Source organism: Gobius niger (genome assembly GCF_951799975.1).
Source record: "Gobius niger genome assembly, chromosome: 18".
In the NCBI taxonomy this organism is placed as follows: domain Eukaryota; kingdom Metazoa; phylum Chordata; class Actinopteri; order Gobiiformes; family Gobiidae; genus Gobius; species Gobius niger.
Window position 1 is genome coordinate 2,868,002 of NC_136869.1, and position 12,542 is coordinate 2,880,543.

The window sequence follows — 12,542 nt, forward strand, 5'->3', positions numbered from 1 at the left end:
ACGTTCCCGCCCTCACCTATGGTCAAGAGATTTGGGTCATGACCGAAAGGACAAGATCGCGAATACAAGCGGCCGAAATGAGTTTCCTTCGCAGGGTGGCTGGGCGCACCCTTCGAGATCGGGTGAGGAGCTCAGTTACCCGGGAGGAGCTCGGAGTAGAGTCGCTGCTCCTTCACGTCGAAAGGAGCAGCTGAGGTGGCTCGGGCATCTGTTCCGGATGCCTCCTGGTCGCCTCCCGCGGGAGGTGTTCCAGGCATGTCCTAGTGGGACAAGGCCTCGTGGAAGACCCAGGACACGGTGGTGGGACTATGTCTCCGAGCTGGCCTGGTGTCGCCTCGGGGTCCCCCCAGAACAGCTGGAGGAGGTGTGTGTGGATCGGGAAGTTTGGGCATCTCTGCTGAGACTGCTGCCCCCGCGACCCGGCCCCGGATAAAGTGGAAGAAAATGGATGGATGGATGGACTCATAAAGTCTGTCGTACAAATCACATCACAATCGCATTTGCTTCGACTCACTTAAACTTTTTTAAATGCAGTTTTTGGAGTAGGTTTATGTCCTCCGCCCAGTAGCTACTTGGAGCGGCAAAAATGCCCTGTGCAGTGTCCGCTCGAATTTCTGTGTTTCAAGGCATCTCGGACGCGTGTCTTCCAATAAAGTCCATACAAAATACTGTGTTCCAAAGAGGTTTTATTGCCATTACCTTCAGCCATCCACAAATACACAGCTTCTCCACAGACAATAAATTCATAGACACGGTAGGTATTTTTATGTTGTTTTTTGAAGCAACTGTACTGTACTTACTGAAGTAAAACATTCGGTTCCTGTTCTCCCTGTGCCTGTGCACCCTCAACATATGATCAAAACAGAATATTTCAATATATTTCCCACTCTTGCTTTTCTCTCAGATGGTGACGTCTCCTGTGTTTTCCGGGAGAGCTGTGTCCTGCCCTGTCCCTTCACTCCTGGAGAATATCCTGTCATTCACTGGACAAAAGAACCAGGGGATACTCCTGTTCATATTTATTACAAGAATCATCATCAGCTTCAGCTCCAACATGAGAACTACACAGGCCGGACCTCTCTGTCTGACCAGGGCATCGGCACCGGAGACGCATCACTGCAGCTCCACGAGGTCAAAGTCAGTGATGAAGGAAGATACAAGTGTTACATCAGCACCATCAGACCAAACAACGCCAAGGAGTCTTTTGTTAACTTAAAGGTTAATGGTGAGTAGTGCTGTCATCATATCATTACGCTAAATAAAGGTTAACCGAAACAAACCCACACATTTGGAGTGGATAAAATTAAAATCAAGTTAACTGTACAAAAGCAAAAGAAAACATGTAGGGTAGACCTGGTCTGGTTGTAGCATGGGGAGAGTTGTAACACCACCAGATCCACCATTCAGGGATAACAGGAGTCGCATGATCATATGAGTGTTTACCCACTGATCCCACATGGTGGTTGTTAAGGTTATAAACAGGTTCATGCAGATTCTATAGAAAAAATGATTTTGAGGTAAGAAAGTTTTTTTTTTTTCAAGACTATATTTTGTTTAGAGCTTATACTATTGCACATGAAACCATGTGACTTAGATTAGAACTGCTTATACAGCTCACTAAACAATGGCTGACAGGGGTGGGGATGGTTGTAACACAATCATCCCTTATACAGTTAATAACACTTGATTTTAAAACTTTTACATAATTCCTACACATTGGAAAAGAAAGACTGACAGATTTGTGCCTGCAAATGTAACTGTTACAACCTTCCCCGGTATTGGGGTAGGTTGTAACAGTTGACCACCATGTATTTGACATCAAGTCACAAGGTCTGTGTTATTTTTTGCAGAGGTTTGAATTGGTGCCATTTGTAGTCAACAAATGTGGTTACTTTGTATAAAAGTTTGAGAACTCTAGCTAAAAAATTCTGTGAGTTACAGGAGCTGAAGCAAAAAGTGTTGCAACCACACCCGGTCTCCCCTACCCTCACAAAATCAACAATAATCACAGTGATACTCAGATGTCTTGGTTTAATGATATTGTTGGAGCCATTTCAGCCATGTTTGTTCCTCCTGCCACTGCGTGGCGCTGTGTGTGCACTTATGTAATTGCCTGCCCTATATAAGGGGGGAGGCGGGGGCACTCAGGTATGGCAGTGTGGAGGCAAACCTCTTTTGACCGTGTCTATGTATCTACGACTGGAATCTGTGTATTGTGGATGGCAATGAGGTACGCCAAAAAAACCTTGGAACACAGAACACTTCTTGTTATTTGTGGAGGAAGACACGCGTCCGAGACGCCTAAACACTGCAACCAGAGCGGACGTTTGCACAGGGCAAAGTTGGCCGCAACAGATATATAAACCAAGTCCAGGTCCAAGCTGGACATTTGCACAGCCCACTTTGACTCCTCGTGGTGCTTCACTAAACATTAGGCTGATTGGATCAGGAAATGTCTCACAAACTGAGGTTCATTTTAATAAGAAGCTTTTGTCTATTTAGAAAAAAGAAAACATTCAATATTTTTTTTCAGCTCTCCCTCCCTCTCGGTCTCTGTGATTTTGTTTAGTTCAGCAGTTCTGTGGTCAGGAAGAAGGTTTCGTAAAAAGTAAAAACAATATAATAACGACACAAGTAAACAGATATAAATTTTCAAATGTTTTATGTTTTATAATATCTGTATTTGATAATGCCGCAGTGTTTTAATTTGAATAACTCCGGAGGCTGCAGTTTTGACTTGGCCTGAACTTGTCAACTGACAGAACTGTATATTATTTGTGCGTGTGTTACAGGCAATAATGTGTCCTGTATCTTGAATCAGACGTGCACTTTACCCTGTCCCTTTCAAGGGGAGTTTAAAGAGGCGTATTGAACACAGGAGGACAGTGCAGTTTTGATCAGTATTAAACCTCCAAGGCAGTGGTCCCTGCCTCATGACTATAAGAATATAACCTCGATGCCTGTAGGGGGCGCTGCGCTGGAGATCAGAGGAGTTCAGCTGAAGCATCAGGGCCTGCACAGATGTTCTGTCACTTCCAGCACCGGGGAAATTGATCGATTTGTTTATCTTAATGTGCACGGTGAGTGCAAGGTTTCAATGTTAAAGAAAACAGATGAATCCAGGTCTAACCCTCTCTCTCTCACAGCTCCAGTGCTGGATGTGTCGGTGCGTCAGGAGGGACAGGAGCTGATCTGCAGAGCTGAGAAGATTTACCCAAAGCCTACAGTGGACTGGACTCCTCCCTCCTCGGACTCTGATCAAAGTCTGACCTCACAAACAGAGGATGGGCTTTATTCAGTCTACAGCTCAGTCAGACTCCCACCCAGCAGCGCTGCACAGAGAGTCACCTGTAACGTCAGCACCTCCTACAGCTGGAGGAACGACACGATCACAGCACAGGGTAAGTAAAGCTGTAACAACACCTACTGCTTTTCAGTCCAGTCATTGTCTACAGCAGAGGTCACTAAACAGCGGACCGCGGTCCAGGTCCGGACCCGTGCGCCAGCCAATCCGGATCTGAACCTCGGATCCGAATCCGACCCTGAATCGGAAGACGCCCTAATTAAATATGCAAGCGCGATCGTAAAGAGCAAATAGCGCGGCTGTTTCGGGATCGACAGCGAGCAGGTCTGAATCAGGACTAAACCAGGACAAAGCCAGGACTAAATGTGGTCTGAACAACGACTAAACCAGGACTTAACACATGCACATTGTGTATAACAGAGGTGATATGCATTCTGCAATTTAGGAGCTCTCTCTCTCTCTCTGTCTCTGTTATTAGGTTTGGATTTGTGTTTTGTCATTCATATCCTCCTCTCGATGCCCTTTCTGTGCAGCACTTTTTTGTCCTTATATGGTGAATCATATGCTCTTTAGTCCTCACACACACGCTTCCAATTTGGGATTCACCAACTTCAGTATTTTCCCAACTTCAAAAAGAAACTACTGAACAAAAGGCTGTGATTGTTTCCCTCCCTCAGATTACTCCGCTCTGTGTGACTGCATGAGGACTATTGTGGATAAAACTACAATAACGCTTCTTTGAGAGTTTCTGTGGTTTGAAACATGGCTCGTTTAAAGAGCCCTGTTACACATTACCGTTTGTTCATTTTGTGATTAATTGTGATTAATATTGAAAACTGGAAATAATTATAGTCATTCATTTATTTTTAATCGATTCCCGGCTCTAGCTAAAAGTAATATATCAAATGACCTGTATTAGATTTATTTTGTTTGTTTCATAGAAATGTTTGTTTTCTTTCCGGTGACGCAGCTCCAGACAATCCCAAACTCCACTACCTCTGGATACTGATTCTGAGTCTGATTCTTGTCACAGCAGTATTGTGTATAATACACTGCTACTGTTGGAAGGTACGTAATGTCAGTTTGATCTTTCTCAGACAGATCACAGTCAGGCTGGTCGGGTCTTTTCCTCCTGCAGTATCGTGTGGTGCTGCGGATGGTTTGAATCGCCCCGGCTTGTGGACGACTCGCTGTCTCACTGAGTTTAGACGTGTGAGGGGCATAAACAAAGGCAGAGCGTAGAGTAGAGCTAATAATGAATACCCCTGCTCCCCCATGTGCCCTCCTATGTCCCCTGTACCCTCCATGTGTCCTCCCATGTGCCCTGTGCCCTCCATGTGCCCTCCCATGTGCCCTGTGCCCTCCCATGTGCCCTCCCATGTGTCCTCCCATGTGCCCTCCCATGTGCCCTCCCATGTGCCCTCCCATGTGCCCTCCCATGTGTCCTCCCATGTGTCCTGTGCCCTCCCATGTGCCCTCCCATGTGTCCTCCCATGTGCCCTCCCATGTGCCCTCCCATGTGCCCTCCCATGTGTCCTCCCATGTGCCCTGTGCCCTCCCATGTGCCCTGTGCCCTTCCATGTGCCATGTGCCCTCCCATGTGCCCTATACCCTCCCATGTGCCATGTGCCCTCCATGTGCCCTGTACCCTCCCATGTGCCCTGTGCCCTCCCATGTGTGGATGTAGGATGTTTGTATTTGATGAACATTTAATTAGTCTTTTCTTTTTCAGAGATCAAGATACCGCCATAAACTGCCGTAAGTATTTTTCATTTAGACCATCTTATGCACTTTCTGTAGAAACTGAACATACATTTTCTTCACCCATGTTTTACTCCTGATATTTGAATATTGGCCTGTATACTTAAAATAAACTGTTAACAGTCAAATGATTGATAAAAAAAAGATGTTGTTTGACTTTTTCAACAGAGACAAATATTATCCAGAGTTTACAGAGGTGGAGACACCCGTAAACTTTTTGTGGAGACCCGTAATGCATTTGGAGAAACCCGTAATGCATTTGGAGAAACCCGTAATGCATTTGGAGAAACCCGTAATGCATTTGGAGAAACCTGAAATGCATTTGGAGAAACCTGAAATGCATTTGGAGAAACCCGTAATGCCTTTGGAGAAACCCGTAATGCATTTGGAGAAACCCGTAATGCCTTTGGAGAAACCCGTAATGCATTTGGAGAAACCCGTAATGCATTTGGAGAAACCTGAAATGCATTCGTAGAAACCCGTAATGCATTTGGATGGCCCTGTCACAGTCCCTACAATCCATCTGTATAAACAAAAGTGAACCGACGCAAGAAAAATGTGTTGATGAGAAACTGTGATGTGACGCCCCCTGGTGGATGCTCGGTGTCCGGGCGGTTTCCAGGTCAGACGGCTGTGTAAGGTCACTCTAGGTCATATTTCAACCTCAGCCGCTCCTCGGGTCTTACTTTTTTTTAAATATCAGTTTGTGTAAACCTTGATTAGTTTTTTGTTGTTTTTGTAAAACTAAGAAAGTTCACACAAATGTTACTGTTTTTAAATCTTGAAGGTGTTACTGGATTCTCAATTCTTATTCATGCCACTTCAGTGCATTTCATTCCTCTGCTTCTGTTCTGTTTTATTGTTTAGATATTTATTTGTGGAATTATAACGTTTTTTATGACTGAAATTTTATATTTGTAAATTACATTTGTAGATACCCATGTGGGCGGCACGGTGGCGCAGCGGTTAGCGCTCACGCCTCACAGCAAGGAGGTCCAGGGTTTGATTCCCACCTGGACAGGGCCTTTCTGTGTTTGCATGTTCTCCCTGTGCCTGCGTAGCTTTCCTCCGGGTTCTCCGGTTTCCCCTACCACTAAAAACATGTACAATAGATTCCCCTCTGGGGCCAGGACTCCCCTGAAAAAGAGATTCTTAATCTCAGTGGGACTATCCTGGTTAAATAAAGGTCAATAAATAAAAGATACGGGGGCTAAGTACAAAACCTATGCATCTACATTTACTGTACTTAATGTGGTGGTGCACATTCCACTTCGATTCCCGCTTCAGACGATGTGCTCCAGTTTCCCCTACCACGAAAAATATGTACAATAGGATCCCTCTAGTCCCTTGGGAGAGAGGCAACTGTTATTTACATTGTTTTATTCTGTGTTTTATTTTTGTCAATCCAGTATTCACATTTCCCATATATCCCTCGGTTCATATCACTGACAGCTGCCGTTTGCATCACAGTAAAACACTGAAACGATCCTGGATCCAGCGTTTCTTTACCACGTCTGGACTGAGGAACACAAAGCTTTTCCTGTGGACAGCCCTACCACTCTTTAACAGACTCCCCTGAAGGAATAACTCCTGAATGCTCATGTGTATTTTAAGTTTAAGTGCTGTTTTAATGCTGTTGTAATTTATGTTGCTGCTAAATAAAAAAAATAAAAGATTTTTGATTATAACAAATTGTGATTTTTTACCCAAGTGTAAGTTGAATTTCCAAAATGTATAAATTAAATATGAATCTGATCTGATGAGAACATTTTGAAAAGCACAAATGGATTATAAAAGTCTGTCTCTGGTGTTTGAGATCTGCACCTGCTACACTAAAAAAAAAAAAAAAATGAATATTTGAAGTATTTTAGGAGTACAGATGGAAGCTAGCATACTGCCAAATCTGGTGCAGCCACATTGTTCTGATATAAATAAACTAAATTATCATTATTATATATGACGTATATTTATTTTAGACCTGTTTTTTGTTGTCCATGTTACGGCTTCAATTCATTTCTGGCTGTGAAAAAAACTCCAGAAGACGAGAGCGACTGAAATTCTAATGTTACAGTGCCTCTCGTAAGTATTCATACACCTTGAGCCTTTGCACATTTTGTCATGTTTACAACCCTAAACATAAAGATTTTATTTTGATTTTTTTACTGAACGTTCACACACAAGTAACAGACAACTGTGAAGTGAAAGCGAAATGACACATGATTCTGTTATTTTTCAAATAATAGAAAAGTGAAAAGTGGGGCTTGCATAAGTATTCATACAGCATTTTCTGAGTGCCTTAAATTGCCTTTATAACATTCCTAATGACTCCAGAATGTTCACACCTTGGCCTAACGATTAAATAGAGGCACCTGTGTGTAATCTACTCTCAGTTTAATTTCAGCTGTTCTTTCAGGCCCTCAGAGCTGTGGTCGGAGTGTATCGGTCACTAAACAACATCATGAAGGCCAAGGAGCACCAGAGAGGTCAGGGATAAAGCTGTGGAGAAGTTTAAAGCAGCGTTAAGTTCTACAAAGATTTCCCAAGATTTAAACATCTCCCGGAGCAACTGTTCAATCCATCATTCGGAAATGGAAAGAGCAAACAAGAACAAACTGAACAAGGCGAGCACTGGTAAGATATACACCCAAGTGCCCCAAGATAACTCTGGAGGAGCTGTGAAGTCCTGCCTCTGAGCTGGGGGAATCTGGACATGGGACAACTATAAGTCGTACTCTACACAAATCTGGCCTTCATGGATGAGTGGAAGAAGAAAGCCATTATTGAAAGGAGGCCATAAGAAATCCCGTTTGAAGTTTGCTGGAAGTCATATGGAGGTCACAGCTCCATGTGGAAGAAGGAGCTTTGGTCAGATGAGACAAAAATTGAACTTTTTGGCCCAGATGCAAAACGTTCTGTATGGAGCAAATCTGACACTGCTCATCGTCCTGAGTGCACCATCCCCAGTGTCAAATATGGTGGGGGGAGCATCATGCTGTGGGGCTGCTTTTCCTCAGCGGGGACTGAGGAGAGTGTAAGAATAGTTGGGAACATAGATGGAGCCAAATATCGGGAAATTTTGGAGGAAAACCTGCTGGAGTCAGAAAGAGAACTGAGGCTGGGGCGGAGATTCACCTTCAGCAGGACAATGACCCTAAACACAAAGATAAATCTACAATGGAATGGTTCAATAAAAACATATTAATGTGTTTGAATGGCCCAGTCAAAGTCCTGACCTAAATCCTATTGAAAATTTGTGGAATAATCTGAAAACTGCTGTTCACAAACGCTCTCCTTCAAATTTGACAGAGCTTGAGTTGTGTCAGTCTCTACATGTGCAAATCTTGTAGAGTCAGACCCCAAAAGACTTGTGCTGTTATTGCAGTAACAGAGGGTTCCACAAAGTATTCATTCATGCTGTATGAATACTTATGCAAGCCCCACTTTTCACTTTTCTATTTTTTGAAAAATAACAGAATCATGTATCATTTTGCTTTCACTTCACAGTTGTATGTTACTTGTGTGTGAACGTTCAGTAAAAAAGTAAAAATAAAATCTTTATGTTTAGGGTTGTAAACATGACAAAATGTGCAAAAGTTCAAGGTGTATGAATACTAACGAGAGGCACTGTACTTGCATTCTTTGGCCCCGATAGAATATCTGAAGGCGATCAAAACTAAAAAATGTGTGCGAAAAGTTTAACATTAACGAAATAGTACGGCTGGTCATGATGTGTATTAAAAAAAAAAAAAAAACATGTAACAAAGTGTTGCATAACTGTTATGCTCTTTCTTGTTTTGGCACTATATTTTGTTATGTCTTGTACACCCCGGTGTAGCGATTTCAAACTACCCCCCCATTCACCTTACCCCCCGGTACTTTGAAATTGATTTCAGACTACCGGGGGGTAACTTGAAATCGATTTCAAATTACCCCCGGGGGTAACCTGAAACTGATTTCAAGTTACCCCCCCTGATTTCAGATTACCCCCGCCACAATATGTATTGTTTGTTTGGCACGGCTGTGTTAAATAGAAAATGCCCGGATGTTAATTGCTAATAATAGCTACAACTCTCGTAACTTTTCATCTGGTAAGGTTAGCTTTAGTTCGGAAACTCCACTATCCTTAAGGTTAGGGCTACGGTAATGTTAGCTTTAGTTCGGAAACTCCACTATCCTTAAGGTTAGGGCTAAGGTAAGGTTAGCTTTAGCTCGTAAACTCCACTATCCTTAAGTTTAGGGCTACGGTAATGTTAGCTTTAGTTCGTAAACTCCACTATCCTTAAGTTTAGGGCTAAGGTAAGGTTAGCTTTAGTTCGCAAACTCCACTATCCTTAAGGTTACGGCTCCAACTGCGGTTCCTGTAAGGTATTTTATGGATGAAGAAAGCAGTTGAGAAGGGGGTAGTCTGAAATCAGGGGGGGTAGCTTGAAATCGCGTTCATCTTACCCCCGGGGGTAACTTGAAACTGATTTCAAATTACCGGGGGTTAGCCTGAAATGGGGGGTAGTTTAAAATCTTTACACCGGCTCTGTTTTTTACCCCTATAAAAAGAAGGAAAAATAAAATGCATGTATAGGCTACAATACTGCAAAACTACAATAAAAAAAAGTGTGTTTGAAGCTTAAACATGGTAGGAGGTGGGCGGGCTCGTGGGAGGTGACGTTGTTGCGTCAACTTCAGCCTCGAAAACTTTCACTTTCGAACAGTTTTATTTTGACATTCTGCAAAATGGACGACGCACCTAAACCATAGGCCTTACGCGCTTGGTGCAGGTCTATTGACCTATCTGTGCGTAAATGATTCCTGCAACACAAACAGTCTCCCTAACAGTATGGATGTCTGCGGATTTATCCTGATCATCTCTTTATCCAGTTATTATGTCTCAGCGCGCGCCATCAACATCAACATCGGTAAGAGCTTTTCTGTCTCAGTTATAGATGATGGACAGGATCATAAAACCGCTCTTTAACCCACGATAAACCTTATAAAAAACACACATATTATCATGTCAGTCTTTGGCTTAATGGCTGCAGCTCAGTGACATAAGTTTTGGCTTGTTTAAAGTGTTTTTCTGTGAATTAAGTAACTACTCCCTTGTAACATGATAAGGAAGCAGTGAGTCTTATCACATGAGTAACGCCTTAACAGAGCTTGAAATGTAAACACATTAAACTTATAATATTCTGCAATAGATAATGTTCTAATGATATAATCCACATCATTACTACAGATTCAGAGGTGGAAAGTTACAAAGTAGCTGCTTCTACTCCGTTACTGTACTTTAGCAGTAAGTTAGTTAGTTAGTATTTATTTTCCTGGTGATTTTTCACTTTTAAAACATAAATGAGCCTATAATGTAACGTTTCTAGTTGGATAATGTTTTTAATCAATAAGTACATTTTGATGAAGTACTGTAGTACTTATTTTACTTAAGTAAGTACTTTTACTGGAGTATTTTTAACCTATGTATCAGCACTACTGAAGTATTAAAATACTTAGTACTTTTGACATCTCAGGTTTAATGAAAACTAAATGTTTCTGAAAACGAGCCTTTAGTGAAAATTAAACTACAAATTGTTGGAGCACGACGACACTTGAAACCTTTATTTTGTTTTATTGTTATGATTATTTTCATTATTCTGATCTTTCTCTTTCAGATGAGGAGGAAACATTATGTGTTTATAATGAGAGCTGTGTCCTGCCCTGTCGCTTCACCCCTGGGTCTGATCTTTACATCCAATGGACAAAGAGAGACAGAGATCTGACTGTCCACAGTTTTCATCACAATCAGAGCCAGGTTTGGGATCAGTATCCGGACTACAGAGGCAGGACTTCTCTGTTTGAAGAGGAGATGAACACAGGAAATGCTTCACTGCTGCTCAGAGACGTCACACTTGAAGACCAAGGACGGTACTTGTGTTTGGCCAACGGTAACATGACTTATGTCAACATGAAGGTCTTTGGTAAGAAACATGTAGATGATGTTTTCACTGATTTGACCCGAGCACATTTTAAAAACAAAAAACAAATCCAAACTAATGAAATCAAATGTCCCCTGAGGCCACGGCTTTAGAAAGTAAAAACTAAACGTCCACTTAATTAATGTGTTTGTGGTGCTTAAAGGCTCGGCAACATTTGTGTCTTGATTTCAAATTAACAACAGTCGACTCAGTTATACTGACTCATGTTAGACTTCAGCTGAGAAACAAACTAAAGACACAAACTGCCTCATGTGTCTAAGTGTGAACCAACTCAACATGTTCTTTGTCTCTCAGCTCCAGTTTCAGAGGTGCAGGTGAACTGCAGGGGTCGAAAACTGTACTGTCATGCTCACGATATCAACTGTCGATATTGTACAGTCAGCACTGAACACAGCACGAACAACAAGACGTACGAGGAGACAGGTGAGTGTTTCATTAAAATAACAAAGCAAAACAATTCTAGAAGCACTTTTTCAAATCACATTCCTACACTCACACAGCCACTTAAAGTGCTTATGACAGGTTTTCATGTTTTTATTTTTTATTATTACACTGTTTTGTCCTGAATTTTGGACTTTCTGATTTAAAATGTGGCTTAAACAAGCGATTACACGTGAATACAGTATCTGTAGTAATTATTTACATCTGTAGTAATTACATTTCCCCGTGTTCCCTCCGTGTCCATGAGACACACTTCTGTTGTTTTTGATGGTAAAGTCAAATCCAAGGAAAATTTGTGGGTCAAACTGAAAAAGACTTGTCCTGGTCTTAATCCAGATATTGGTGCAGACTTTGAAAAAGACTCTTGTAAGATACACAATTTCTTGTTCCAAAATCTATTCTAGAACTTTAGTGACACTCACTCATGGCCCTTGTTTACAGTTACAGAACTTCTACTCCCCTGTCTGTCATGTACACTTAAACTAGTTTAAATGTACAAAAATAAGATTAGTCATTTTTTATTGCTGACTGAGAGCAGTACACAGTAATGGTGTAACAGTAAAAGTAGTTAGTACTATATTAATGATCACCCAAACAATATCCTGGGACTGTCATTCACGCACAAAACTCCAACGTATAATCAACAAATCATCCAAAATCACGGGCCACACACTCCCAACAGAGACTCTGTCAAAGTTGAATATCACCTGAGACCAAACACATCCTGCGCACCACCTGGGGGCGCTACAGGTCTTTGAAAGCCAACGGACCCAAAGAGTAGACGGAGAGAAGGTAACAAGATTACAAGATTTATTATAACAAATAGTAGGAAAGCTGGTTGCTGGTTGGTTGGGCGGAGCTGGGGTTGTGGTTGTTTGGAGCAGGTCAGATGGTGGAGGCTGGAGTGGAGCAGGTAGGTAAGGGCTGGTGCTGGACGAGGCTGGTGTCCGGAGTGGAGCAGGTAGGTGAGGGCTGGGGCTTGAACGAGGCTGGTGTCCGGAGTGGAGCAGGTAGGTGAGGGCTGGGGCTGGACGAGGCTGGTGTCTGGAGTGGAG

The 12,542-nt window shown here is 42.4% G+C and overlaps 1 protein-coding gene across 1 annotated transcript in view; it reads left to right on the forward strand.

Moving 5' to 3' along the window:
- Nucleotides 1-12,542, forward strand: part of LOC306977781 (hemicentin-1-like) — a gene marked incomplete at its 3' end in the record, with an annotated part of 211,392 nt that overhangs the window by 161,398 nt on the left and 37,452 nt on the right. Inside the window, exon 6 of the mRNA XM_079576223.1 lies at nt 905-1,225. Within this exon, the coding sequence (XP_079432349.1) occupies nt 905-1,225 (321 nt within the window). The remainder of the gene's footprint in view (nt 1-904; nt 1,226-12,542) is intronic.